Below are 26,005 nucleotides of genomic sequence, written 5' to 3'. Positions count from 1 at the left end.
ACACAGCCTGGAATCCCATCCCTGCCGCCTCTGCAAACGAGTTCCTTGAGCATCCAGGAAACCGAGCAGCTCACGGTTAGTCACCACCGACTAAGCAGCCGTGCCTCTGGGTTTCAACGCCTCACCCCGGGAAGCTGAAAAAAGGAAGCTTCTAAACCAGAACTTTCACCAGGCGTTCCCCTCGACACCTCTGCTCTGCCCGGGACGCGCAGCCGGGTGGCTCCGCTGCCCGCTGGGCCGGGCTGCAGAGGGCAGGCCCCGTTTCTCAGGCCTCACGGGCGTTTTCGCCTTTCTCCGCCAGACCCCGGCGCCGACGTCCCCGCGGGCCGGGATCCCGCCCCGGGAAGGCCCCGGGGGCAGGCGGGGGGTGTGCGGGGGAGGCCCGGGGCCCGGCCCCTCAGCCCCGGGCCCGGCCCCTCAGCCCCGGGCCCGGCCCGTCGCGCCCCCCGTGACGCCACTTCCGCTCGCCCTTCCCTCCGTGCCCCGCGCGCCGCTTTAAAACTACAACTCCCAGCAGCCCTCGCGGGCAGCCGGCGGCGGGCGGCGCGGGGGCGGCGGCGCGGGGCATGCTGGGAGCTGTATGCGGGGCGGGGCGCCGGGGAGCGCTGCGAGCGGGGCGGGCGGTGCGGGGCGGCCTGCGAGGGGGACGCGGAGGGAAGGGGCCGGTTACCTGAGCTCCAGCGCTGTCTTTGCCGCCTTCACCCTCACACCGCGGCCTCAGGCGGCCCGGCCCGGCGCAGCCATGTCGGGGCTCCTCGGGAAGCTGTTCGGGACGGGTGCCGGCGGGAAAGGCGCCGGGAAAGGCCCGTCCCCGCAGGAGGCGATCCAGCGGCTCCGCGACACGGAGGAGATGCTCAGCAAGAAGCAGGAGTTCCTGGAGAAGAAGATCGAGCAGGAACTGGCAGCCGCTCGCAAACACGGCACCAAAAACAAGCGCGGTGAGTGGCCGGGGGGGGGGTGGGGGAGGCCGGGCCGGGGCCTGGGCCTGGGCCTGGGCCTGGGGCTGCGTCCCGGACAGACAGACAGACACCCCGGCAGCCCCTGCCCTGCCCTGCCCTGCCCGCGGCTCTCCCGGCCCGGCAGGCACAGCCTTTATCGCTGCCTCGCCAGCTGCCGCGTCACCCCCTCGTGATGCCGGTGTCACGGAGCTGCGGGGCTCGGTTCGCCTCCCCTTCCCTCCCTTGAGGGAGAGGTCGGGGAAAGCAGCGCCCGGCGGGAGCCGGGGTGTTGCTGGCTGCGGGCAGGAGGAGCTGGGAAGGCAGGAGGAGCTGGGAAGGCAGGAGGAGCTGGGAAGGCAGGAGATTCCGCCTGGAATGGGGCCTTGCTTTCCCGTGGTGGTGCTGGTGGTTTTATCTTTTAACAAACAAAACTCTTCACCCAAGCCCTGCTTAATTAGAGGATGTGGTTAAATATTTTTTTACCCGAAGTATCCCAAAGCTGTACATACGTGGCTTGCAAGTGGATGTTGGAAAACAGGGGCTGACCAGGTGCAACTCGGCCTTCCTGGGGAGCCCTAGCTGTGTTTTTGCAGGTGTTCATGGTTGCCAGCTTGTGTGTTTCAGTGCTCCGAGGAGCTTCTTGCCAGTTTTACAACGGTCGGCAGAAGCAGCCTTTTCAGGAGGCAGAGTTTAGAGTGTTGACTTTTCCCTTCCTGTGCTGGGTTACAGGAGAATGGCTGAGTCTGAAGCAGGAGGTGGCTGTGGCACCCAGAGCTGCTCACACAAGGCTCTTGGCCCTCTGGGTTAATTTACAGCAATTGCCAGTAACAGCTTCAGCTTCCTATCACTACTTCAGGCAGCACTTCAAGCCTCCTTTCAAAGTTCAGAACAGCCTGTGACACCAGAACCTCTCACTTGCCCTGTGTTTGGGTGACAGTGGCAGCACCTTGCCTGCTGCCCCAGGTGTCTTCTGAAGGACCTCAACAGAGCCTGTCTTCAGGCTTAGCTGAGTTTTCTATCAAATTTATTACAACAGTTTCAGTAAGTCTGAGTTTCTTCTGCAGTTTTTGGCCTGCTTTGGTAATGGACTTAAAAGGAGAACTAAAACACACCACTTTCTGTCTGTCTTCTGTAGTTTTTGCATTCTCTGTCTTACACTGCTCCTGTTTAACTTCCCCATAACTTCTCTTTCTGCTGCTGGTTGTTGAGGTCTTTGTTTTCCTCTGTGGTAATGTCATCTCTCTCCATGCCTTTCACAGAAATCATGAATCATAGAGTCACAGACTGGTTTGGGTTGGAAGGGACCTTAAAGATTCTGTAGTTCCACCCCCCTGCATGGGCAGGGACACCTCCCACTAGATCAAATTGCTTTCTGTGCTGCCTGTCAGGGTGAGCTGGAGTAGTTTGGGTAGGGGAAGGATTGCATTTCTTCAGAGGTGGAGGAAGGAGAAAAACCTGCCCATTCACTAGTAGGATTCTGGGTCAGGCTAATTAAGGTCTGACAGAAGGACAGGATCCTGGGGAGTAATTAAGGAGCTGTGAAAAGGAGAAGAGCTATGGATGGCTTTCTGGTGGAAAACAAAAGCTCTTTTTGTTTTTCCAGAGGACTTCTGAAACTTAAGAGGCCAGCTTTTTATTACTGGACTGCTAGGAAAGACTAGGAAAGATTATCTGCTGGCTTGCTGGGAAGTGAGTTCCCTTCAGGACAGGCTGAGAGACTGCTCATTTATTCTGGGTTCAAGATGTCAGTCATCAGCTGAGCTCCAACTAATTGTTGTTTTTTTTTTTAATATGCTGTTACCTGGATTTTTCCCTCTCTGACATCAGGCTGTGTTATAATCCAGAAATGATGTGGTTTTGATGCAGGGTCACTTAAATCTACAATTTCAGTGCAAATAAATATATGTTGTTTTTTTTTTTTTATGTGAGCATCTGTCTTTTTAATTGAATACTTTGAATGTTTTAAATAAAACAGAGCTAAAGCTAATTAATGGGATATTTTTTTAAGTGTTGGATCAATTAAAAAAAACAACAACTTTATGAATCCTTAAGCTTTCTTAGTTCCAAGATTTAAGTATTTGGGGGATTTCTGGACGTCCCTGCTATTTGGAGAGAAGTGGATGGGATGTATGTGGAATGCTCAGCTGGACAGTTGTGCTGACAGCACTGGAAGCTGCTGTGGTAAAGCCAGCAGAACAATAATGTGTCTGCAGCAGTGGGGCAGGGAGCTTACCTGAAAATGTCAAGTCACCTTGGAGAAGCTGGAATGATATTTGTGTTTTCCCAGAAAGGAAAGATGGGTGTCTGGCACGCTCAGGGTAGGAAAAGGCAGGGTGCTCTGCTCTCCAGCACACTGAGCCATTGTGTGGGTGCCAAGGGAGCAGGGTTTCTGAAGCCTCATTCACTAATTCCTGCAGCACTTCTGGAGTCTAAGGAAAGTACAGAAGCTTACAGGCCTTCTGGTTCTTGTGCCTGCCCCAGGCAGGTTTTTCTTAGTTTGTGAATTTAGTTTACATGTATATTTTTCATAATCTGCATTTAGGATATCCAGGCTGTTTAACTCCTCATGGAATTCTGAAGTTAAAAATGAAAAACTAGTCTAAATTTCCTTAGATGTTGCCCCCAGGCATGGGAGGCTTTCAACTTTTTATTAAAAGCTCCTTTTTTCAGGATCTTTCTGGCTGCACAGATGTGGCAGTTTTATGATCTTCCAGCCTTCTGAAGGAGCTCAAGTCAGTTTAATAAGCAGTATTTTTTTTTTTTTTTTTTTTTTTTTTTTCCCCCCTTCAGTCTGCCAGTTCCTTCTCATTACTCCACAGTAGCAAAATCACCCCTGGGGAAGGGAGAGGGCAAGAGTCTTCCAGTGTGAGGTTGGGATGAGGGCACTAGTGCTGCTCTGGAGCTGTCTGGGAAGACCAGCAGTTCCAGCTTTAATGAGGGTGTCAATTTTTTCCATGGGATGAAAACTGCTGAGGAGAAGATCAACCTTTAGAAAAGTTTTTCAAAAGATTCAAGTTAATATTCTCTCTTCTGGAAAGAAGTTGGGTTATGCTTGTTTTGTGTTACCTCATGGAAATGTTCAGCCTGTTTTCAAAACAACACGTGTTCTGATGTTTATTTTCTCTTTCCTTTTTCTCGAGAGGCTCTTCAACACTTTTGCTCTAGCTCATGAGTAGTGGACTTACTCCTCTCAGTGAAATTGGTGGAAGTAGCAGTGGTACAGCATGGTTTGCACACCAGAATCTTAACTGGGTTTTAAATCTGGCCTGAAAAGGACTTTTCCCTTAACAAAAGAAGTGTGCAGCTGTGAGCTTGGCTCTTTGGGAGAGCTGTGCTGCTGCTGCAGCCTTTTATTCCGCTCTAGTTGGTCGATACAGCGTGGTTGCATCCCAGCCAGGATATTGTATCAGGCACTCAGACTTCCTGAAACAAACCAAACTGCTAGATCTTGCCAAGGGTCATGAGGTTCTGGTACTCAGGATTTGGTTTTCAGGATCTTAATCACTTCTGCTCCAGTTTTTACTCCTTTCCTTTTGGCCATCACCTGATCCTACCAGAGCTAGCTGACAAAGCCAGGCTGCCAGGGACATTGGATGCACACACAAAGAAGCAAAGGGTTCAGTCCTTGGTCTCTGACTCCTTAGGGTGTAACAATTCCAGAATCTGTTTCTTCATTATTTCTATTTCTGATGGAAATCCAAAGCTCAAGTTATGTCTCAATGTGAAGATTACAGTAGGGAGGGAAGCCTGATGCTCGGCTAGGGTCCCTCAAGTCTAAATATCCAGGGTGGATAAGTCAGTTATGTCCTACCTGCCAGTAGATGTTACAGTTTTGTTACTGACCCCTGGGTCCATAAACACAAAGAAGGGTGAAAAGCTAACATCATGCTAGTATGCAGTAGTTAGGCTTTCAAGTTAGGCTTTAGCCTGAGACTTGATGGATTTTCTATCAACTCTGATTTCTATTAAGTGTTTTTTGTCCCCAAAATCAAAGTCCTCTTTCACTGTAAATAAATATAATGCTATTTTCTTCACCACTGGTGACTGAGTACAAAATAGATGCAAAACCACTGCTAGATTCCTGCTGTATAATTCAGACTTTTCCTGGAAAGTGGACACTCCCATGATCCACCCACACATAAAAAAACCCACAAACAAGAAAGCTGGGTGTAGGCTGAAGCCGGAACTCATAATTTTATGCCTCCATCCAGCTTGCAGTAGGTCACAGTGCTGCCCCAGGTACATCAGTGCAGCTGGCTGATCTGAGGGAAAATTAACTGTTTCCCACCCCCTGCCTTTTTAATCAGTCTGCTGGTCTGATTTGCCTGTTGCTGGAGGATTACAGTGTCTGGCAGCAGAGGGGACAGAGCTGCCCTTGTCAGCAGCAGCTCAGTTCACCTGCCTGCTCTGTGCTGGCCTGGCTGTGGACCTGCCAGTATGTCCAGTGATGTGGCTGCCAGAAGCATCATGCCTGGTCCTGCCTGTTTCTCCTCTGCTGGTATTAGCCTGTGTCCTGGCTCGAGCCAGCATGAAGCCAGTTTTCCTTTTCCTGATATTTTTTTTCCTTCAGTAAGCTCTCTTAACTAGCAGTAAAAGGAAGATTGGCTTCATCCTGGCTCAAACCAGGAGAGCCTTGGAGTGGGCAGTGCACGAGTTGGGTTAGTGTGCTGACCCAGCCAAGCCCTAGCTCTTAATATAATAAAAATAAATTGTTTTCACACAAATGCAAGAGCTGGCAGGAGAAGGAGTCAGGAATGCGACTGGAGGGAGGAGGGCAATTCTGCCTCTCCTGGCAACAGTCCCCTGCTTGGTCAGCTTAGACGTATGGGCTGTGATAACATCCGAGTGACGTGCAGTCTCCCAGCAAGGGGCCAGCTGATGGTTAATTAAAAAATGGAAGCAAGCCTGCGTGGTGGCATGGACATTTTTTATTTAGTTGTTTGGTTCAGAATGTTGCAATGGTGTGGAATTCAAGGAATAGAAAGCTGCAGCCTCAGGCCTTGGGTATGGGCAGAAACAGGAATGACCTATAACTATATATGTAAGGTCTCAGACATTAATGCATTGCTTGTCAAGCAGGACTTCAGAAACATGTTCACATTTGGCAAAAGAAGTGTTCTCTGCTCCCAGAGTCAAATAACAGGGACCTGGTTTTGTTTCTGTGAATTGTAAGATGCTGATGTAGGGGAAGCAGGATTCCTGCAGCAAACACCATCCAGCTCTTCTTGTAGTGCTTCAGTTTGCCTTTTCTGGGTTTTAAGTCCAAATCTAATGTAAAAATGCATCTTTGATTTGCAGGTGCTTGGCTGTAAACCACAGCTTCAGTACAGGAGCACTGATAGCAGTGCTGGTCTGAGACCTTCATCTCCCTTGAGGTGGATAAGTTCAGCATGAATCACCTGGCTTGGGAAAAGTGGGATAATTTCTTATTTTAAATAGATGTTTAAAAACAAGGAAACTTGAAGTTTGTAATTCTATGCTGCCTGTGTTTAACAGGGGCTTTTGGAGACAGAGTAGTATGGAACAGTTTGGAAGGGAGGATTCACTAACACCTTTTAAAAGTGCTTTAGAAAGTGACCTAAATAAAAACAAACCTATGATTCTGCCAGATGCACTTTGGTAACTGTGTTTGATGCAACACATCCTTCCTCTGTTCTTCTCTGTCAAGCCCTGTGAGAAGGGACACCTGCACGTTTGCAGCCAGTGACTTTGTTTTTGTTACTTTATCTCTCCAAACATACTGGATGTTGGATTCTAGTGTCTCATTAAGCTGCAGCCGTAGTTACTGAGTCCTGCTTAAGGGCTCCCAGCACTAGTTCAAAACTGTAATTTGCAGGTGATGCAAATTGTTAAATTTGGTTTAACCCTCTTTTGCTTAGACTTGTGCAGCAAAGTGCCAGGGTGTTTCTCTGTCCCAGGGTGTTTCTCTGTCCCAGGGTGTTTCTCTGTCCCAGGGTGTTTCTGTGTCCCAGGATGTTGTTAGGCTTCACACTTGTATCCTTCAAGCCTCCCAGTGGATCCTTTCTTGCTTGTTCTGGCTGGGTTCTGGTAAGAACCATGTGCTTGAAGATCATCTGGGCCCAGCTGGAGCTCATGGGGCACTGGGGGTGGTCAGGGATGCTCTGTTGTGCAGTCTACCACATGGTGGACAGGGCAGCATAGGAGAGGTGCTGGACTGAGTTGTGGAAGTAAAAGAGGTGACAGCTCCTTACCTGGCAAATCTTGGTCCTTTCAGGCCTGAAGTGCTGGTGAAGGACATGGCCACGTTTCATTGCCAAGCAGGGGATTAATTTTAAAAGGCAAAGAGGGACTGTGTGACCTGCCATAGGTGGTCCTGCTCTGGCAGGGGGCTTGGACTACGTCTCCAGAGGGTCCTTCCAATTCCGTGATTCTGTGACAGTGTCACATCAAGAGGAGTCTGCAGCAAGTGCTGTCCAGGAGAAGGGTGTTTTTGTTGCTCAAACTGTTCTGGAGTTGCTTCTTGGCATTCCTGAATGGCCTAAATTAGGAGGGTACCACCACCCCTGAGCTCTTGCAGGGTCCTGCAGGCCATGGTGCCTGTGCTGCTTGACTGAGAGGACACCCTTGCGAGAGGTTTTCTGCAGCCCTGCCTGCCCATGTGTCCCTGTGTCTCCTGTGGCAGCCCAGCCCCTCCAGCCTGCACTGGTGCTCTGCATAGCTCCTGGTGCTTGTACTTACTGGGGGTGCACTGCTGGCACTCGCTGAGTCTAGCTGGGAAAAGACCACTGTGATGGTTGTGGCAGTTTTTGCTCTCCCTTGTGAAATCCCCATCTGTTTTGGAAAAAACCCAACGTTTTGAATATTGCCCTTTCTGGTTTTTTGGAGTAGTACATGTTTGTTACAGAGGCTTTGCATGGGATGTGGAGTGAGTGGGGAGGATGTGGCCTGACCTGAAGCCACTGGCGGGGGGCAGGAAGGAGAGTGGGGTGTAAAGTAAAATCTTGCTACGTTTACTCCTGCTACTTAGAAATGGATGATTTTTGCAAAAACTAAAAGTTGGAGCAGCTTGTAAACTGTGACATGCTTTCCATGAAGCTTGCAGCCAGACTTGTAGCAAACTGGAGCTTCTGGTGTGAAGTGCTGGAAACAAAAAGGATGCAGTTGGAAAATCCTAAATAGGACATGCATCAGGTGTTGATAGACCTTTCCCTCAGACAACCCAAGGCTGCAGCACAGAGCTGGTAAGGAGGTCAGGTCTGCTCATGATAGTTCTGGTTGAGTCTTTGAGCAGAAACTGTGTTAGAGTTGCTGAAGATGTTGGCAGATGCAGGCAAGTTTGCTTGCAAGGATGTAGACAGATTGCAGGTGAAGAACCTGAGGGCACTGTGGACCTTTCTTGTGGCCTGTGCAGAGGGCAGTAAAATGGCCAGTGACCTCCCACTGGTGGGAACAGGGGAGAGCAGAAGTTGCCCCTTGGTGGATCTCAGTCCCTGGCTAGGGCCAAGGCAGTAACAGTTATGCCCATCATGTCCTTGCAGTTGGAAACCCAGTTGAAAAAGGCCAGCTGTGGCTTCCTCCAGGTTCATTGTTGAAATGAAGCCTTTGCAATAACCATTTTTATAGGGGCAGGAACAATGTTTCTTGCTAAACCTGCTCCTGGGGCTGATCCCTGGCCAAGGGTGGGGGATTGCCATTAAAAAAATGAAATTCAGTTCTGGCCTTGAGAGATGTACTGGAGTGTTGCCAGTTAATTGTTTAGGGGAAGCATGTAGGGGTTGATTCAAGAAGGATGAGCAATTTTTGTTGTTGTTTAAATACATATGGTTTGGTTTATATGCTTTGTACCTTCTGGGTTTCTAAAGGTTTGTGTTTTCACCTTTTTCCTCTCAGTCATTAGTGTTGGAATCTGAGCTTTCATGAAAAAGCTTTCCATTTTCCCATCTCAAAATAGCAGAAATTCACCAGATGAGATGTTCAGAGAGAAGCCAAATATTATGACAGCCTGAACAAAATTCTTAGACGTGACAACATACTGATAATATTTGCCCAAAGCTGGGAGATCACTGGTAGATTACCCTGGCAGCCACTTCTTTCTTTCCCCAGGAAGAGAAGGTCTCAAAATGAACTCTGTAAGGGTAGAATCTTCTAAATTTTGTGACTTAATCACAAAAATATTGTTATATATAGAGAATCTGGTTGGTTGGGTTTTTTCTCTGTGACAAAAAATATTTTGAGATACTTAAAAAGAGTTTCTTCTGTACATGTCAAGTTGAACCTCTACCTGGTGGTTTTATTGCAGAGATTTGAAGGAAGGTGATAGTTTTCCACTGGAGTTCTTTTTAACAGTGTCTTCAGCAATCACAAAATAAAGAAGAGTAGTTTTTGCAGGCTGTGAGAATCCCAGGGAGTCATTAAGGAACATAGTTTTCTCATCCTAAAAGTTTTAACATTTGTTGAATTCTGAATAACTATCTGCTTTACATATATATATATATATATATATAAAATATATATATATATATGTATATATAATTCTGATGTAAATAAAGTGCAGATTTTGAACAGCAAAGTTACTGGACAGTTTAAAAGGTAAGGGAGGATAACTTACCCCAGCAGCCTTAGAAAATATATAGTTTTATTTGGGAAGAAGAAATGTGTTTGGGTAAATCAGTTTTGGAGATGCCTTGCCCTTGTCCAGTGACATGCAGGACCCCAAGAAGTGCAACAGTGAAAATTGGGAAACATGGTCTGTGCTTTCCTTCCAGAGAATAGATCAGATTTAGTGTGATAGCTGGAAGCATTATTCCCAGATGCTCTTGGCTGGTCCAGTGTTTCTGAGGCTCATTCCAGCTCCTGGGTGGAGAACTGGAGGCTGTAAGGGCATGAAGGTGGTGGTTATGGTGTTGTTTGGGTGCTGCATTTATCAAAGCTTTGATTGCTGTTGTACAGAATGCTTTTTTCTTTATTTTTTTTTTTTCTTTTGTGCATTTTTAGTGCTTATAGTTTACTTTAAACTCTTGCACAATAGACTAAATGTTCTGGCACTGCTTGGCTCAAGAGGAAGTTACAATCTTGTTGTTTTTAACTACAGATAGGACAGAAACCTTGTATTCTCTGCCTGGGTTTGGATGCTTTATTGGAGTAGTTTAATCAGTCAGTTTGTCTCTGAGCTGGGAATAGTTGCCTTCCTTTGAGGAGAGGGTTTGGGAACTTTAATAGATATTTAGTAGACAGACACAGGAAAGTAAGTGGAGGATGAAGACTGAACTCTGCTCCCAGTTCCCTGCTAAAAAGCACAGCATCTCCTGAACAAAAGGCACAGGAGGCTGTTGCTCTCTGGGAACCACGCTGGAGGCATTAGGCCCTGGCACTGGAGGGGAGTGTGTGATAATGGCTTCAGGCATTCGGCATAATGTGACTTTTAGGCCTGTGTGCATCCTAAATCTCAGCAGGTCATCCTCAGGGGAATGGAAGTCATGCTGCTTTGTACCATATTAGCCTTGGAGGTGATGTGAATTTATTTTTAACCATGTTTTGGTACCTCTGTCTCCCAACCACTTGCTTAAAATCAAACCATCTTTGGCCTCTTGACATTTTGTGCTGTGCCATCAATGTTTGGACCCTTGGTCTGTCCCAGAGCTGGTTTATTGCAGCTTGAGCTGGTGTCTCTGGAGAGGGACCCAGCCTCTAATTTACCTGTGCCTTTTGTGACCTTACAATCTGACCACCCAGTTGCCTCCCTCGATGAGGACATCTCCGCTTTCTGTTTGGATCTACCCTCTTCTCCAAGGGCTTGTCCAAGGGTCTCCATTCACCATCAGTCACTTTTTGTCAGGATAATTTCCCTGTGTTCTCCTCCAGCTACTTCTTACCAGGATAATTCTTCAACAGTCGTTTCAAATCTAAATTTCAGTTAATCCCTTTTACAATTGCACAAAATAATTTTGAGTTATCTCATTGTCTACATCTACTTTCAGTGTTGTTCCAGGTGCTCTCAGTAAAAGTTTAACTAAGGTTTAACTACAGGAGTACAACTGAATTTTAGTTACAGCTTGTGGCCTCAGGCCATATCACTCCAGCTGCTCATGCTAAGTCACACCAAGCAGTTCTCAGTTTACACAGATCTAAACAATTTATACAATTAATTCCAATATTCCTTTAGCCAATCTATTAATCCCATGTCCTGTAGTCAATCAATTTCTATTTTCAACAGGAAGACTGTAGTGGGATTTATATCTACCTTTTTGATTTGCTTGTAGCATTGGAGGATATTTTCTGAATTGCTTCACATTATCTTTTTGCTACTTAGGAGTTGTTTTGAGATAATATTGGCACTTTGCTAATTCTCCATGGAAGGACTGATGAGCAGTTGCTGACTAAAGTTAATGTATATATATACCTTATATATAGCTGTACTGCAGGCAAGGCAGCCAATTACTCCTTACATCTACTGCTGCCTCTTGTTTATCCCATTTCAAGGACAGTGAGGATGTTGTTGGTGATGAAATTTGCTACAGAGGCAAGTGCCAGGAAGATGAAATGATATTTTCAGAAGCAGCAAAAAGAATGACACCTTGTTGAGCAAATTATCGATGAATCCACAATATAATGTGCTGATTGAGCTGATTATCTCAATCATCCCTAGTGTCTTGAGTTTGCTGTTTGAGGGGCCAGGAGACCCCCATTTGGGAAGTTCCTCTGCAGCTCCCTTGCACTTTGTGTTTTGGCATGGCTGACATTTGGTGCTCATTATTTTTGAGGCTGTTGTGGAACTTTTTTTATCCCACATTAATGTAGCTGGTGTCCTTTTGCAGTGGTATTTCTGCTGCTGCCATTTCTTCTCATTTGCCAGAGAGATGTAAAATTAAATGAGTTTTCCCCCTCACTTGGAGTAATAAGAGCTGTGTCTTCCTCTGGATGAGCAGCCTTTCAATTTTAGGTATCAGTGTGGTTTCTAGCAGAATTTTGCAGAGGCAGGAGTTGGATCAGCAGGAAATGTGTGCCTTGCCATCCACCAGTCAGGACAGACTCCCTGAGGTCACAGATGTGTGAACATTGGTGCAAAGATGTGTTTGAATTCAGTGAAACCCTTGGATCATATTCCCAGTTGTTCCCAGTTCTGTTTGAAATGCCCAGTCATCCTCCTTCTCTCAAGTTGTTAGCAAAATTTGGAGCTGCAGCAATGTAGGAGAAGAAGTCTTAAGTTCTTCCTTGTTTTTTATCAACAAACCTGTACTTTTCTACAAACAATATTTAAAGGCATTAATTCAATAGAATTACTGTAATTATAAATATCCTACTAACACTACCTGTCCTACAAGTGTATAAGCAGTTCTTATTTACAGGAGGGCTGTTGATTTTTAATAGTCACTGACATGTTCATGGTCAATTTTTCCTCTCTGAATGTGGTAGTATGTAGGAAAATGGTATTTTTATTATCCTGCTAACTGCTTATCACGGTGAACATTTTTATTTCACTAACAAACTGCTGTAAATATTGCAAGGAGATTCTTAAGACATTCTAGAGCTCTGTTAATAACAACAACTTCCTTTTATAGAGGTTGAACTACTTTAAAAATACATCAAGTTGAATTCCTACAGATAGTATTTCTTGAGAACAAAGTGGAATCATTTGGGTGAGCAGGCAAGCTTTGCAGACTGAGTGCTGACAGGGCAGGACAGCCTGGCTGAATGACTCTTCACATTTGAGTGTTCATGAGTCAGAATTAGGGACTGAAAACCATGACATGAGTTCCTGCTTATCAGTTGTGTTTGGAGGGCTTGGGTGCTGCCACATGATAATGGGACCCTTGGAAACCTTCCTGTTGTTATTCACTGTGGCCAAATAGTAAGTGCAAAACTTCTGCTGGAATTTCTAGGGGGGTAGGCATCACAAAAAGTCAAATAAATAGGAAATCAAACATAGTGTTTTGCAGTTCACCCTTTGAAGAATGTAAACGAATTTAAAAAAACCCCAACAATAAACACCCCCCCAAAAAAAAACAACCCATAAAACAAAATACTCAAAACAACAGAGGAAGGGATAGCTTTTTTAAATTAAAAGGTCTGAGTTCTTAAAAAGGCTGTGGAATGTTCTTAATGTATTTTATCCATGTTTTTACAATCCAGCAATTGAAACAGTCAGTCCAGATCTAACTCAGCTGCTGTTTTACTGGACTTGTCCTACCCAGCAGCTGATGTTTTCTTTGTGAGAATTTCTGTGTAAAAAAGAGCTGCAGAGATTAGAGGGAAATAATGCTTATTAAAACTGAGACATTTTGTATTACTTTGCCAATGGAAAAGAGGTCATAAACTATTTATATTAATTTTAACTGGTCACAGCTCTGTGGTGATATCTTCATGAATAAAAATTGGCTCCAACATTCCAGTTGTACCTGATACTAAAGACAATGAATACATCAAAATCTCCTGTGGAGAAATGACAATTTTGAAGCTGCTCACAATCTCATGTCACCCAGTTAGTTACCTTTCATTTATTTGTAGTAATATATATATAAAACTGGTTTTTCCCCCAGTCCGTACCTCTTTATTCTGCTGAAAACTGCACTAAAATTGAAATAAAGTACAACTACATTTTGTTATCTGCTGTTACTCTTTTAGAGGTTATTTTAAATGCTTGTAACTCATCATGAACATTGGACTTAAAATCTAGAACACACACTCTGCCTGTTAAGGATAAAGTATGGGTTTTAAAGGTTGTCTAAAATAGGGAGTGTTTACTGGCAGGTTCTTGCTGTTACCATGTCATGACCACAATTTTTGCCAGCATGGGGTCTGCGTTGATTCATTAGTTGAAGATTATCTTAAATGTTTAACTGTTTGTTTTTCCACAGTGAATTCTGAGTCTACCAACAGTTTAATCCATCTAATCCCTGGCAGTTTAGCAGGTGGGGAGGGTGATCTGTCTGTTTGCTCTTCTATGATAGTTCAGCAGCTCTGTCCTTGCCTCTTGTGCAACACGGGACAATTCAGCTAAAAAAAGGGAGGAGCAAGAAAAAAAATCCCCTCCTGGAGCAGGCAGTGGTTTGAACTGGTGCTGCTGGTTTGATGTGCAATAGGGTATTTCAAGAGTAAGTTAAACCCCGCCCAAAGGCCGGATGGTCTGGGAGGAGAAACTTGGGGTGTTCCTGAGTGACTTCAGTGGAAGGTCCCTTCTCAGCGAGGGAGGGCTGCTCAGGGGACAGAGAGTGCTGATCAGGGACACTGCCTGTGGTTTTTCTGTACCTGTTCCTGGTGTCCTTCATTGCCAGTGCCCTGGCTGGGAGCTGGGAAGGATGTTTTACACAGAGCTCTGTGCAAGAGGAATGCGGTGCTGAGTGTGACCCTGGGGGAGCTGTGCCTTGCTCTGTGCTCACTGCCTGCAACACAAGGACTTGCCAGCTGTGCTAAAGTAATGAGTGACATGTAGAAATTGTAGCTGGAATCCTTCTGTGCTTTATTTTGTATAAAGGCAGATATTTCCATAAGAAATACAGCCACAAGGTGGTGAGAGCATGCATCAGGCCTTGTGTGTTTCAAGCCTCTGAGTATCAGGCACTTTATAGAATCATGGAATGGTTAAGGTTGAAAGAGACCTTAAAGATCATCAAGTTCCAATCTCCCTGCCATTAGCAGGGACACCTCCCACTAGATCAGGTTGCACAAGCCTCATCCAACCTGCCCTTGAACACTTCCAGGGATGGGGCAGCCACAACTTCCCAGGGCAACCTGTTCCAGTGCCTTCCTACCCTCTAATTTGTAGAAGCTGTTGTGAGAGTCTGGTCCAGCAATCCTGTAATCCCCTATAGCTGCTTGCTAAGATAAGCCAAGTTGTCACACTGTTGGAAAACTTAGATCAGCTGTGTTCTAGAAAAATGTGCTGATGATCTCTCCAGCAACAAGTTCTGGTTTGTGAGCGAAGTCTGTCTGGGCACATTAGAGAATAAATGCTTGAAACTGAATTTATGGATACAGGTTCTGCTGAAGCAGTTCCACAGCAATTAAAGCTGGGTATTAAATCACATTGCCTGCCTATGCAATTAGTATCTTGGAAGCAGCACAGGTGTAATAAGGGGTGTGGGTCCTGAGGACTGCATCTTCCACTGCTGCCTTATGTGATAGTCTTCGTGAAGAGCAAAGATGGGCCATGATGCACTTTGACTTTAAACAGATACTGTTTATTGCATCTGTATAAATAATGTGATTCTAGAGGACATATTTCTAGACTCCTGTCTCTTTTTCTTACTTGTTTCAAATTCTGGAAACTGATTATTTTTTTTTTGAGAAACAGCCAATGTCATTCCCTACAGATTAAGTATTTATGGCTTTGATTTCAGTGAAAACTTAATACAAATGTCTTACTCTGGCACTACATGAGATTTCAGTAGGTGTTTATGCAGATGGTAAAGACTGTTGTGCTGGAAAAAAATATCAGAACTGCTCATCAGTTTTCAGAAATCAGTGTGTAAGTAGGAGAGTAGAGATGAAGCAGCTGTAGATCAGAGCAGCATCCCCCCCCCCCCTTAGATCTGTACCTCTGCCAGATCCCATCACTCCCTAAAGTATTTGAAGTATAACAGCAACATACGGAAAATTTGCAGACCCGTCCCTGGTCCTGCATTTCAAGCAGAAGTTTGTGGCTTTTCCCCCTTTCCTCTGCCCTCTGGGGTAAACCCTTTGGCTCTGTGCAGAGACCAGTGTGACTTGGTTTTGCCTCTTAAGGGACCTTTATTCTAGAAATGCTTTGTGACCTCTGAGCTGTGGGTATTGGTGTGGTAAGCTCCTCCAGAAATACTTGAAAATTCAGAAATTGATCCTGAGAGAATCAACTTAACTGCAATGATCTAAACAAGCAAACATGATTTTAAGCATGTATCTTGGAAAAAAGTGAAATGAGATGCAGAGCAATGATGGGACACACAGCTGCTCCAAGCTGGGTTTGCATCCAGACACAGCAGCTGTGGAAGGGACAATTGCAACAGGGAGAATCCTGAACATAAAGTGCAAATCCTCCTCTGTGGGGAGAGGGATATAGGAAATGAATTGCTAAAACTTGCAGGGTGAAATGAATGCGAGCGACCTAAATTAACTTGGGTACTTTTGTTTTCAGCTTAATAAAATCTTCTGTTTATAAACAAGGGCTTTACATGAAAAAAAAAAAAAAGTTAAACAAGGAGACACAGATGAAAATAAATTTGCAGGAAGTTGTGATAATCTAATTTAGGGCACTGAATACCTTGCTCTACATTCCTCAGTGCTTTTGGCTGCAAAAAATTGCAGTCTCGTGTGTAAGATTTTTTTCATTGCAGTGGCTCATTTATCACTTTAATTGACCAGTGCTAAATATTTATGCTGAATTGACCAGGCACAGAAGCTTTATGGGTGGCCTTGTGCTTATTGCTGGGGCTGTGTGTCTGTCCTTATTCCTTTTAGGCTACTGAAATGGGCATTTTTACCAGTCAGTCTTCAGGTAGGTACAGGTGGGCACTGTGGCTGTGGGGAGCTTTGTCCTTGCTTTGGCCTTAACTGGAGAGAGGGGAAAAAAATACATATATCTTCCCTTGTCACTCTTGGCCTGAAGAAGCTGGAAATGTTTCTAGAAAATACCACAAATCCATTTTAAATTTTCACTGGAAACAAGGCAAGATTCAAACCAAACTAATCCCATTCCTAGGCAGGGATCTGTGTGCCAGGCTTTAGCTGTAACAGAATGTGAGTGTGGTTTGTCCTTGGCTGAGAGACCACCAGGAGCTCCAGGAGGTTCAGCAGGAACTTGGCAGGTAGCAGCACTGGGGGGAGATGTGTGCCATCCTCAGGGTCTTGTGAGGACATCCCTGGCTCAGTTCTGCAAGCTAGAAAATTGTGTCCCATGCTTTTGTAAGAGCAAGAGCCTTGATCTGTAGATACAAGTGAGAAATGAATCAAGGAAAGGATTTATAAAGCAGAGTGAAGGCTGAGGAGTGCAGTTCTGGTACAACGAACTGGTGCGTGTGGGAACAGGAGGGGTAGGCTTACCCAGCAGTCCCCATAAACACTCCTGATCACAACTTCATCATCATCATCAAATGGTTTGGGTTGGAAGGGACCTTAGAGATGGTCTAGATCCAACCCTCTGCAGGGACACCTCCCGCTAGACCAGGTTGCTCAGAGCCCCATCCAGCCTCTTCTACAATGATCCTGAGCAGCTTGTTTTAAACATATGTAAGCATGAAATGTAGATAAACTGTGGCTATTCTGAGAGAGAACAAGAGTGGGCTTAACTGGACATACATTGTAGTGCTTCACTTGGGCTTGTGTTATGGTTATAAAATCTGTGGGTTTGCCAATAATTCCCCATGATGCAGAAAATCCCCAATAAAAATTGTCATACCACTGACATTTCCCCAGCATCTGTTGCTGTATAAACTCAGCCCATTAACTGTTTTATTTTTCTGAGTAAGAAGACTTTATCCTTCATTAAACCATTAGCACAAAATTATCCAGACTAACTATACTGGCAACGTGTTCCTCATCCCTTTATGATCCAGCATAAAGCTGGAATGTTTCAGATGATGTTTTATTCTGCAGAGCAAATGTTGTTCTTTGTGTTCCATGATAACCCAGCCCTGTTCCCAGTCCTGTCAAATGAGGATGGATGTTGAACTGGCCCCAAAATAGTGGGGAGATTTACTGGTTGTTGGACTGAAAGTCAGTGCAGGGGCTTGTGTTGGATCTTTGGCTTGTGTTGGATCTTTGGCTTGTGTTGGATCTTTGGCTTGTGTTGGAACAGTCGAGGTGACCTGTGCTTTTGTGGGTTTGATCATTTCCACTAAATCAACCTTTGCTTTTTGGCGTGCTTGGTAACCTTAGCTGTACCCTCACAAAGTGCTTTTTTATTCTCCAACACGTTAGTGTAATTTGAAAGCAATCAAGTACAGCATGTTTGTGACCAGTTGTAGAAGTGAAGGTGTGTTGGGGCTTCTGGATACCAGGATGTTATCTTGAAGGACTGCCAAGCTTTTCAAGATGGCATCTGACAAAATGTGCTGGGTGCCTGCAGGCTTCATCTGCTTTTAGGAGAGGAGCTATTTTGCCTGTGTTGCAGGAACATACTCATCATGTCACCAAGTTATCACCTCTCTAGCAGGGAGATAAGGGAAGCTGTCTGCTGTCAGGATTTCCCACTCCTTGTTTTCTGCTCCCCTCCAAAAATCCACAAAGGTTTGAATTAATGTCTTTTAGATATGTAAAGATTTAAAGTCTTTATTTTCTGCCATTCCTGGTACACATGACTGATGTGTTGTGACTGTCACACAGTGCACAAGTCTGTTCCTATCAGTAGGGGAACTGCCAAGAAGGGATGCCCTGCTCCTGTTTTACTCTGTGGGATACCCCCTCACCTTTGTCAGCCAGCCACGCTCACTGCTTGGGAGGTTTTGCCCACCCTGCAGCTCCTACCAGAACTTTTAGCCACGTTCAGGCAAGATTACATGTCTAGAAATCTAGTTTGTATTCACTGTCAGTGCCTCGGGAGGGAATGTGCTCTGGTCTGTTGTCTTTGCTGGTGTCTCAGGAAGAGGCTGTTGGCAACAGCTGGATGCACTCCTGTCTGGGTGGGGTGGAGCTGAGGGTGCAGAACAGCTGGAGAAGCTTAGCTGAGCAGCAAGTTGGACCAGTCCTCCTGCTTGGAGTGATCCAGGTGCTCTGTGTTGGTGCTGTCACGGGTGGGCTCCTCATGCAGTGAGCAGCACTGGACAAGTGCTTATGAGCACCAAGCTTCTCAAACCAATTTGAGTGGTGGCATCTCTCTTCTGATGTCTGTCAGTAGAGACTGTTGTGTGGACAGTGCCTCGTGGTAGGAGTACTATGAAACATGCACAAAGTTTGTTTCTTTATAAATATTTCTGTACATGTACAAATAATGTGGATTTCACAGCATGAAGTAGCAAAGCTGAAGAAGCATTTGTCTTGCTTTGTATTTGAATGAGCTGCTTCTCCAGGGAGTTCAGCTGGCTGGTGGGGACCCTGCAGCAGCATCATAACCTCATCTGGAGCTACACCAACAACTGTGCCTTCATGTACTGGGGGTAGTGGTGAACAAAGATGCTTTCAAGTGGATCAGCTTGCATATTGGAGCCTTCTGTTTGTTGTAGCACAGTCTCTGGGATGTGGTGTGTCATGAGTGACTGGACTGTTTGATCCTTGAGTTGCTTCTTGGCTTGCATCCTTCCTGTGGCAGGGCATGGACAGCAGGCGTCTGGCCGCCTTGAAACAATTCTATTGAAGGGGGCAAGCACTAGGGTCGGGCAACTTAGTTTATCTAGGAAGAAAAGTGGACAACAAAGAGTAGAACGTGCTGAATGTTGCTCTGTGCTGAGTGGCATTTGGCGCGAAACGTGGATGGCGGTTTTGGGCACAAATCTCACAAATCCTGCTCTGTGTTGTTCAGCTGCTCTTCAGGCCCTAAAGCGTAAGAAGAGGTACGAGAAGCAGCTTGCACAGATCGATGGCACGTTGTCAACCATTGAATTTCAGAGGGAAGCCCTTGAGAATGCCAACACTAACACTGAAGTGCTTAAGAACATGGGATTCGCTGCTAAAGCGATGAAAGCTGCGCACGACAACATGTGAGTTGTTCCCTTCTGCATCTTTCCATAACACCTTTAGTTTGATCTGCTTGGTGTTTCACAGCCAAAGGTAGAGCTAGAGTAGCACAGTCTTCTTTTAAAAGGCTGTAAGTTAAATACACTTTCATATTGAACAAAATGTGTAACTATCAATGCTTTCCCACCGTTTTATATGGCACAAACCCTTCCAAAAGAAGGGTGGCACCAGTGGAGTGTGGAGCAAATGGGAGGCTGCACCAGTTACAGTTCCACCAGGTAGCAGCAAAAATTTTAAGCCTTAAGGAGAGACTTAATCTTCTTTCTGTGCAGCAGAATTTGTGTATGAACCAATAATTAAAGGCAAACTGCATTATGGGAATGTTATGCTTACTCCAAAAGCAAATATTGGAGACCTAATAATGCTGGATCAGGGAACAGAGCAAATTATTATTAATACCTGTAATGCAGAACAAAACCTCTTCATATGAAGTCTCTAACTGCAGTGAGCTATGCTTTTAGGGAAAAGTAAATACAAGCATAATTTTGTTGAGACCAGGGGGATAAAATCCAGACTTGCATGCAAAATGTGTTTTGGGAAAGGACCTTACAAAGTGTCACCATGGTGTGGCATTTCTACAAAGAACAAGAAATACAGTTGTAAGCACTGATTGGGAAAGTGCCTGATTATATTGAACCTTTTCCTTTCTTTTACAGGGATATTGATAAAGTAGATGAATTAATGCAGGACATTGCAGAACAGCAGGAGCTGGCAGATGAGATTTCAACAGCCATCTCAAAGCCAGTAGGTTTTGGGGAAGAATTTGATGAGGTATGTTTTTAAATTTTCCTCTGCTCATGAAATCATAGAATCATTTAGGAAAAGACCCCTAAGATGATCCTGTCCAACTGTTGACCTAACACGTCCAAGTCCACAACTGAACCGTGTCCATGAGGTTCATGTCTACATGTATTTTAAATACCTCCAGGGATGCTGACTCATGCAAGATCTTTCTTAAGCAGTCTGCAGATTGCAGGTGTCTAGAATAGGACAGAAAAACTCCTCTACAACTTGTTACTGGCTGTTCCTACCAGGTCCTGCAGCAGCTGTGACCCTGACTTTGTGCTGAGAATTGTAGAATATTTTGGGTTCAAAGGGACCTTAAAGATCATCTAGTTCCAACCCCCCTGCATGGGCAGGGACACCTCCCACCAGCCCAGGTTGCTCCAAGCCCCATGCAACCTGCCCTTCAACACTGCCAGGGATGGGGCAGCCACAGCTTCCCTGGGCAGCCTGGGCCAGGGTCTCACCACCCTCATAGGGAAGAATTTTCCCCTCATGTCTCACCTAAATCTCCCTCTTCAGTGTTAGTCCATTCCCCCTTGTCCTCTCCCTCCCTGCCCTTGTCCCAAGCCCCTCCCCAGCTTTCCTGGAGCCCCTTCAGGCCCTGGAAGGTGCTCTAAGTTCTCCCTGGAGCCTTCTCTTCTCCAGGCTGAACACCCCAACTCTCTCAGCCTGTCTCCAGAGCAGAGCTGCTCCAGCCCTCAGATTGGAGAATGTTTGGACTTAGACTTCTTCCTCTCTTTACACTGCTTTCCCCACCCTCCTCACCCTCTAAAAGATCACTCAGACTCCTCATCACCTCACTTTGCTCTGCTCTTATGCACTGAAGTTATTTTCTTTTATAATGTGTCCAGCTAAATAAATGACTTAAAGTTTCTCCTTTCTGCTTTTTTTTTTTTTTTTTTTTTCCTTTGAAAAACTAGGATGAACTCATGGCAGAACTAGAGGAGCTAGAACAAGAAGAACTAGACAAAAACTTGCTGGAAATAAGTGGTCCCGAGACAGTACCACTACCAAATGTGCCCTCAATATCAATACCATCAAAGCCAGGTATGTATGGACCTTCACCAGAAACACCTTGAATTTTTAAAAAGGATTTGTATTTAACTGCAAGCTCTTCAGATTTGAGAGATCCTATCTGCAGGCAGGTCAGATGTTTTACTGAAGTTGCTTCATGAATCAGAAGTTACACCTGGTGCTGTTTCTCAGTGGGGGGAGCCTGCCCTTTGTAACTACCATGGCAATTAGTATTTCTCAGAGGAGCAGCTACTGTCTCTTCTAGTGCTACCTGTTTATCTACAGCCTGGATGACACTTGGGGTAGAGTGGCAATGTGAAGCAAGGAAGTCTTCCAGCAGTTGCTGCTGGCCCAACAGGGAAGTAATCTTGCTAAACATACTAAACCTGTCAAAGGGAGTGGAGAGTAAATTAGCTCTTGGAATGAGTCCAAGGCTGGTTCAGATGCCCACCTGGAGTCATGCTTCCTTGCTGCTGCTTTGATTCTTTAGTTTGATTCCTGCTTTTCTGGCTTTTTAGAAGGAAGTGACTTCAGAGTCCCCTGTTTGGGGACAGTTGTTTTCATCCCAGTCTTCCAGCACATATATCTAGGAAATTTTTGTTAGTGTGATGATTTTACGTGGAGAATGGACAGGAGATGATCATATTTACGCAGCCAGTTCAAAGCTGCTGTTAAATTTGAACTGACCACTCTTCTATGAGCTGGAAGTGATACCTCATGGAATATAGTGGAGTTGGAATATCATTGGCATGTGTTAATGGGATAGGAAGCTTTACTAGCTTATTTTGCCTTTAATGTATGATGAAAAAGTTGTAGAGTGTGTGCTTCTTTTGTGTGCCAGGTCCAAAAAGACCCCGGAGAATGAAAATAGTCCCAGTTGGTCAGTGCATCTGTGATTCTCTTGTTGCCTTTCCAGGCTTAAAAGGACCTGGGAAGCAGCAGACACTGCCAAACAACCAGGTTCTGCTTTGGGTGGCATGCTATGAAGTTTGCTTCTTGTCTGCTACAGTTTTTATTTTGCCATAATTGATTTTTGTGTTTCTCTAGTTCTGTTTTGCTGGGCAGAATTGCTGACAGATGTTGATGAGAGAGGAGTGAGTGACATCAAAATGTCTTAGATCTGAGACTTTATCTAGATTCAGATTCAGTGATGGAAGAAATAGTTGAAATAAACGTGTGCATTACATTTGTATTTCCTAGCTGCTTTAATGAGATTTGTTCTCTAAATATTCTTTGGGTGTGGACACTGAAGTGTAGTGACCTGAACCCAAGTGTATTTTTTGCATTATATGAGGTAGTAGTGACTGCACACTAGTAAGAGGCAGTGTGATTGTGCACATATTGAAATAACCATACACCATAAGACTTATGTAGACATAGCACTTCCTCAGATAGTAAAAATAATCAAAATTATAAACAATTTTTGGTAGTAAAAACTGTTTTCTAGGATTTATGTTGAGCTACTTTTGGAAGGAAGTTAGAATTCCCTTAATGTAGTGACAAAGCATGCTACCTTTTATTTAAATAAAACTGCCTCCAAAACCAGCATTTGGGAAACCCTGGAATTCTGTGGTGGGTGGGGATTTTGTGTGTGGGTTGGGGTTTTTTACCTCAGTTGTTTTTCACTTAAAATTAACTTAATTACACCGAGATTAAAAGTTGACTTCTGCTTATCATGGTCTGACTTCCAAAGGGGCTTCCTTGGCTTATTGTCTCTCAGAAATAAGTGATGTGTCCCCTGTGCTAGAGCTGACTCTTAGTACCTCCTTTTTATTCACTGAGTGGAACTTCCCAGCTTTTCTGGCTCTCAGGATCTGTCTGCATTTTGACCTCATCAGTCTGAATGAGAAATTTGTTGCTGTTGCCTTGTCAGCTGTAATGATCTCAGGGAAATCTCATGCAAATGCTGGTTTTGCTTAATGGAGACCAGAAGAGCTTAATTTAGGAAAACTAATTCCAAACTTGTACAGGTGGTAGGTCTTGAGTTTGACTTAGAGCTGGTTCAGTTCTCTCTTATGTGTTTCCTTCAGAATGACACAAACCATTTTGAGGATGAATTACCTGACTCTTCCCCCGTTTTTGAAGCAAAAACACTCATGTTTTTTGGGTATTTTCCAAATTTCTTGCAGCTATTTCTGTGCAAACTCAGCCTTTTATACTGAGTTAATGGGTTTTCCTCTCCAGAAGCTGGGCTTGTCATGTCATGACAAATAGCAGTATTTGCTGCCCTGGAAGGACCAAAAATTGTAACATCCACATCTAACCAGCTGCTAGTGAGGATGGCAAGAGGAGGGGAGCAGCACATACCCAGCTCTTCAGCCCTTTGAGGAGCTGGAACTGACACAGGAATTGAAGGTCTCCAAATTCTGTACCTAGTTAGATGAAAACACAGCAGCCTCATTTGTTGCACTTTGAGAAGTCAACGATGGAATAAGGGATTTATTGTTTATAGGGGAGTGACTGTGGTACTGGAGGTGGCGGGAGAAAAAGCTGAAAACTCAGTCTTCTGCTTGGAGGCTGGTTGGTGATTATGGAAGATTGTGCACCCCACTAATGTCATCTTACCCTTCATGCACATTTCATAGAATCACAGACTGGTTTGGGTTGGAAGGGACCTTAAAGACCATCAAGTCCCAACCCCCTGCATGGGCAGGGACACCTCCCACAGACCAGGCTACACAAGCCTCATCCAACCTGCCCTTGAACACCTCCAGGGAGGGGGCAGCCACAGCATCCCTGGGCAACCTGTTCCAGTGCCTTCCTACCCTCATGGGGAAGAATTTCTTCCTGATGTCTGACCTAAATCTCCCCTCTTTCAGTTAAAAACCATCACCCCTTGTCCTATCATGTTCTGCCCTTGTCCCAAGTCCCTCCCCACCTTTCCTGGAGCCCCTTCAGGCACTGGAAGGTGCTCTAAGGTCTCCCTGGAGCCTTCTCTTCTCCAGGCTGAACACCCCAACTCTCCCAGCCTGTCTCCAGAGCAGAGCTGCTCCAGCCCTTGGATCATCTTCATGGCCCTTCTCTGGCCCTTCTCCAACAGCTCCATGTCTCTCCTCTGCTGAGGGCTCCAGAGCTGGATACAGCACTCCAGGGTGGGGTCCCACCAGAGCAGAGTAGAGGGACAAGAATCACCTCTCTAGACCTGCTAGCTGTGCCTCTCTTGATTTACATTCTTCCTTTGTGAGCTCTTGTCTCTTTCCACTTGAAGTGGCAATATCAGGAAATTTAGCCCATTCTGCCATTTTCAGAAAGCACCTTTTACATTGATTCAAAAAGGTCTTGATTGTTTTTTTTTCCTCTCCCAGCATTTGGTGCTTTATTTATGAGTAAGGTCAGTGGCACACAGGTTTCTGTCCTGCAAAGAATCAAGTTAGGGTTCTGTCAAAATTCCCACTCATATGTTTTCTTTTAATATTTTGCAGCCAAGAAGAAAGAGGAAGAAGAGGATGATGACATGAAAGAGCTGGAAGCTTGGGCAGGAACCATGTAACCACAGCAGTAACTGGCTGGAAAAAGACTTTGATTACCTATTCTGAGTGCAAATGTGTTGTGTTGAGGAGAAAGCATAAGCAAAATGTCTTTTATCTTTAATTTTAACCCAAAGCAGTGGGAACTGCATTGCTGTTTTCTGCATAGCATGGTCTGCACAGAGGAAGGAAAGAGGAGAAGGGGGAATTGCCTGAGGTTTAATACGGTTGAATTGCTCTTAAAAGGTATTTGCAAAATCAAACATTCAGCTTTTGGACTGTGCTGCTGCCACTGCTGGATCCTCATCTTCAAAAGTTTGGGCCGTGTTGAATTGAAAAACTCTCTGTCATTTTAAGTCAGTTTTAGTGTGTCTAGAAGTCTTGTAAGGCATTAAAAAAAAAACCAACAGGAAAAGTCATAAGCCACAGTTGGCTTCTTACTGTGTTTAGATGCAGCAATGCTTTAGTTTTTTAGTTCTCTGCAAGTTCTATATTTATATTCCTGACTGATGTGTGACCAGCCTTGTGTTTGTCACTGCACCAGTGGCCTCACTGTTCCCATGTTAATTGGTGATAATGATTTGCAATTGACAAAAATGCTGTCTTGGAAATAGGGAAGATTTTAATTTCAGTTGTACATTTTTCTACATAGCACTACAATGTTTATTGCTTTTTTTGTGATAATTGATAACCCATCCAGATACGTGCACACAGTTATTTTAATTAAGAAACTACTATGGATTGCACTGTATTAAATATCTTGATTAATTTTCATCTCTGGCTACTGTTGTCAGTTCTTTGTGGTGTCTGAGGAATCTGACTAATTTATGTGCAGTTTGGCCTCTTGCTACATGAGTGACCTACTCTTCAAAGCAAGTTGAGCTTTGGTTGTTTGATTGTAGCTTGGTTGTGTAAAATTACAGTCTCAGCTGAGCAAAATTGCCTGTAAAAAAACAGATGTAGCTGTTTTCTTATTGTAATAATATTCTGGACCACCATGACAAAATCCCCACACTGAGGAGAGCTCAAAGCTGAGTTAATGGTAGAAGCTACAGGTTTAGGGATAGATCTGAGAGCCTTGACTTTCTTTTTTTAATTTTAAGTCCTAGGAATGCTGCCTGTTGTGCTCTGTGCTAACAAATGTGTTTGAAGGCAGATAGGAGGTATGGGTGAGCATCTCAAGTGAGTGAGGTGCCT

The 26,005-nt window shown here is 44.8% G+C and overlaps 1 protein-coding gene across 1 annotated transcript; it reads left to right on the top strand.

Annotated features, from left to right (window-relative positions):
* Positions 1-588: 588 nt before the first annotated feature.
* Positions 589-25,582, top strand: CHMP4B (charged multivesicular body protein 4B). The gene is made up of 5 exons (XM_051632833.1): positions 589-938; positions 19,327-19,504; positions 20,198-20,312; positions 21,248-21,374; positions 24,764-25,582. Exons 1-5 carry the CDS (start codon positions 743-745, stop codon positions 24,829-24,831), a joined length of 684 nt encoding a protein of 227 aa, XP_051488793.1. The 5' UTR covers positions 589-742; the 3' UTR covers positions 24,832-25,582.
* The last annotated feature ends 423 nt before the right edge of the window (positions 25,583-26,005 follow it).

The sequence above is a fragment of the Apus apus genome, chromosome 15 (assembly GCF_020740795.1).
Source record: "Apus apus isolate bApuApu2 chromosome 15, bApuApu2.pri.cur, whole genome shotgun sequence".
Lineage (NCBI taxonomy): Eukaryota > Metazoa > Chordata > Aves > Apodiformes > Apodidae > Apus > Apus apus.
Note: the sequence above shows the minus strand (reverse complement) of the source record. Positions and strands in the feature narration are given on the sequence as shown.

Coding starts and splice junctions, on each gene's coding strand:
- CHMP4B (XM_051632833.1), top strand. CDS start 743: ATGTCGGGGCTCCTCGGGAAGCTGTTCGGGACGGGTGCCGGCGGGAAA. Junction 939..19,326: donor CGGCACCAAAAACAAGCGCG/GTGAGTGGCCGG, acceptor TGTGTTGTTCAG/CTGCTCTTCAGGCCCTAAAG. Junction 20,313..21,247: donor TTGGGGAAGAATTTGATGAG/GTATGTTTTTAA, acceptor TTGAAAAACTAG/GATGAACTCATGGCAGAACT.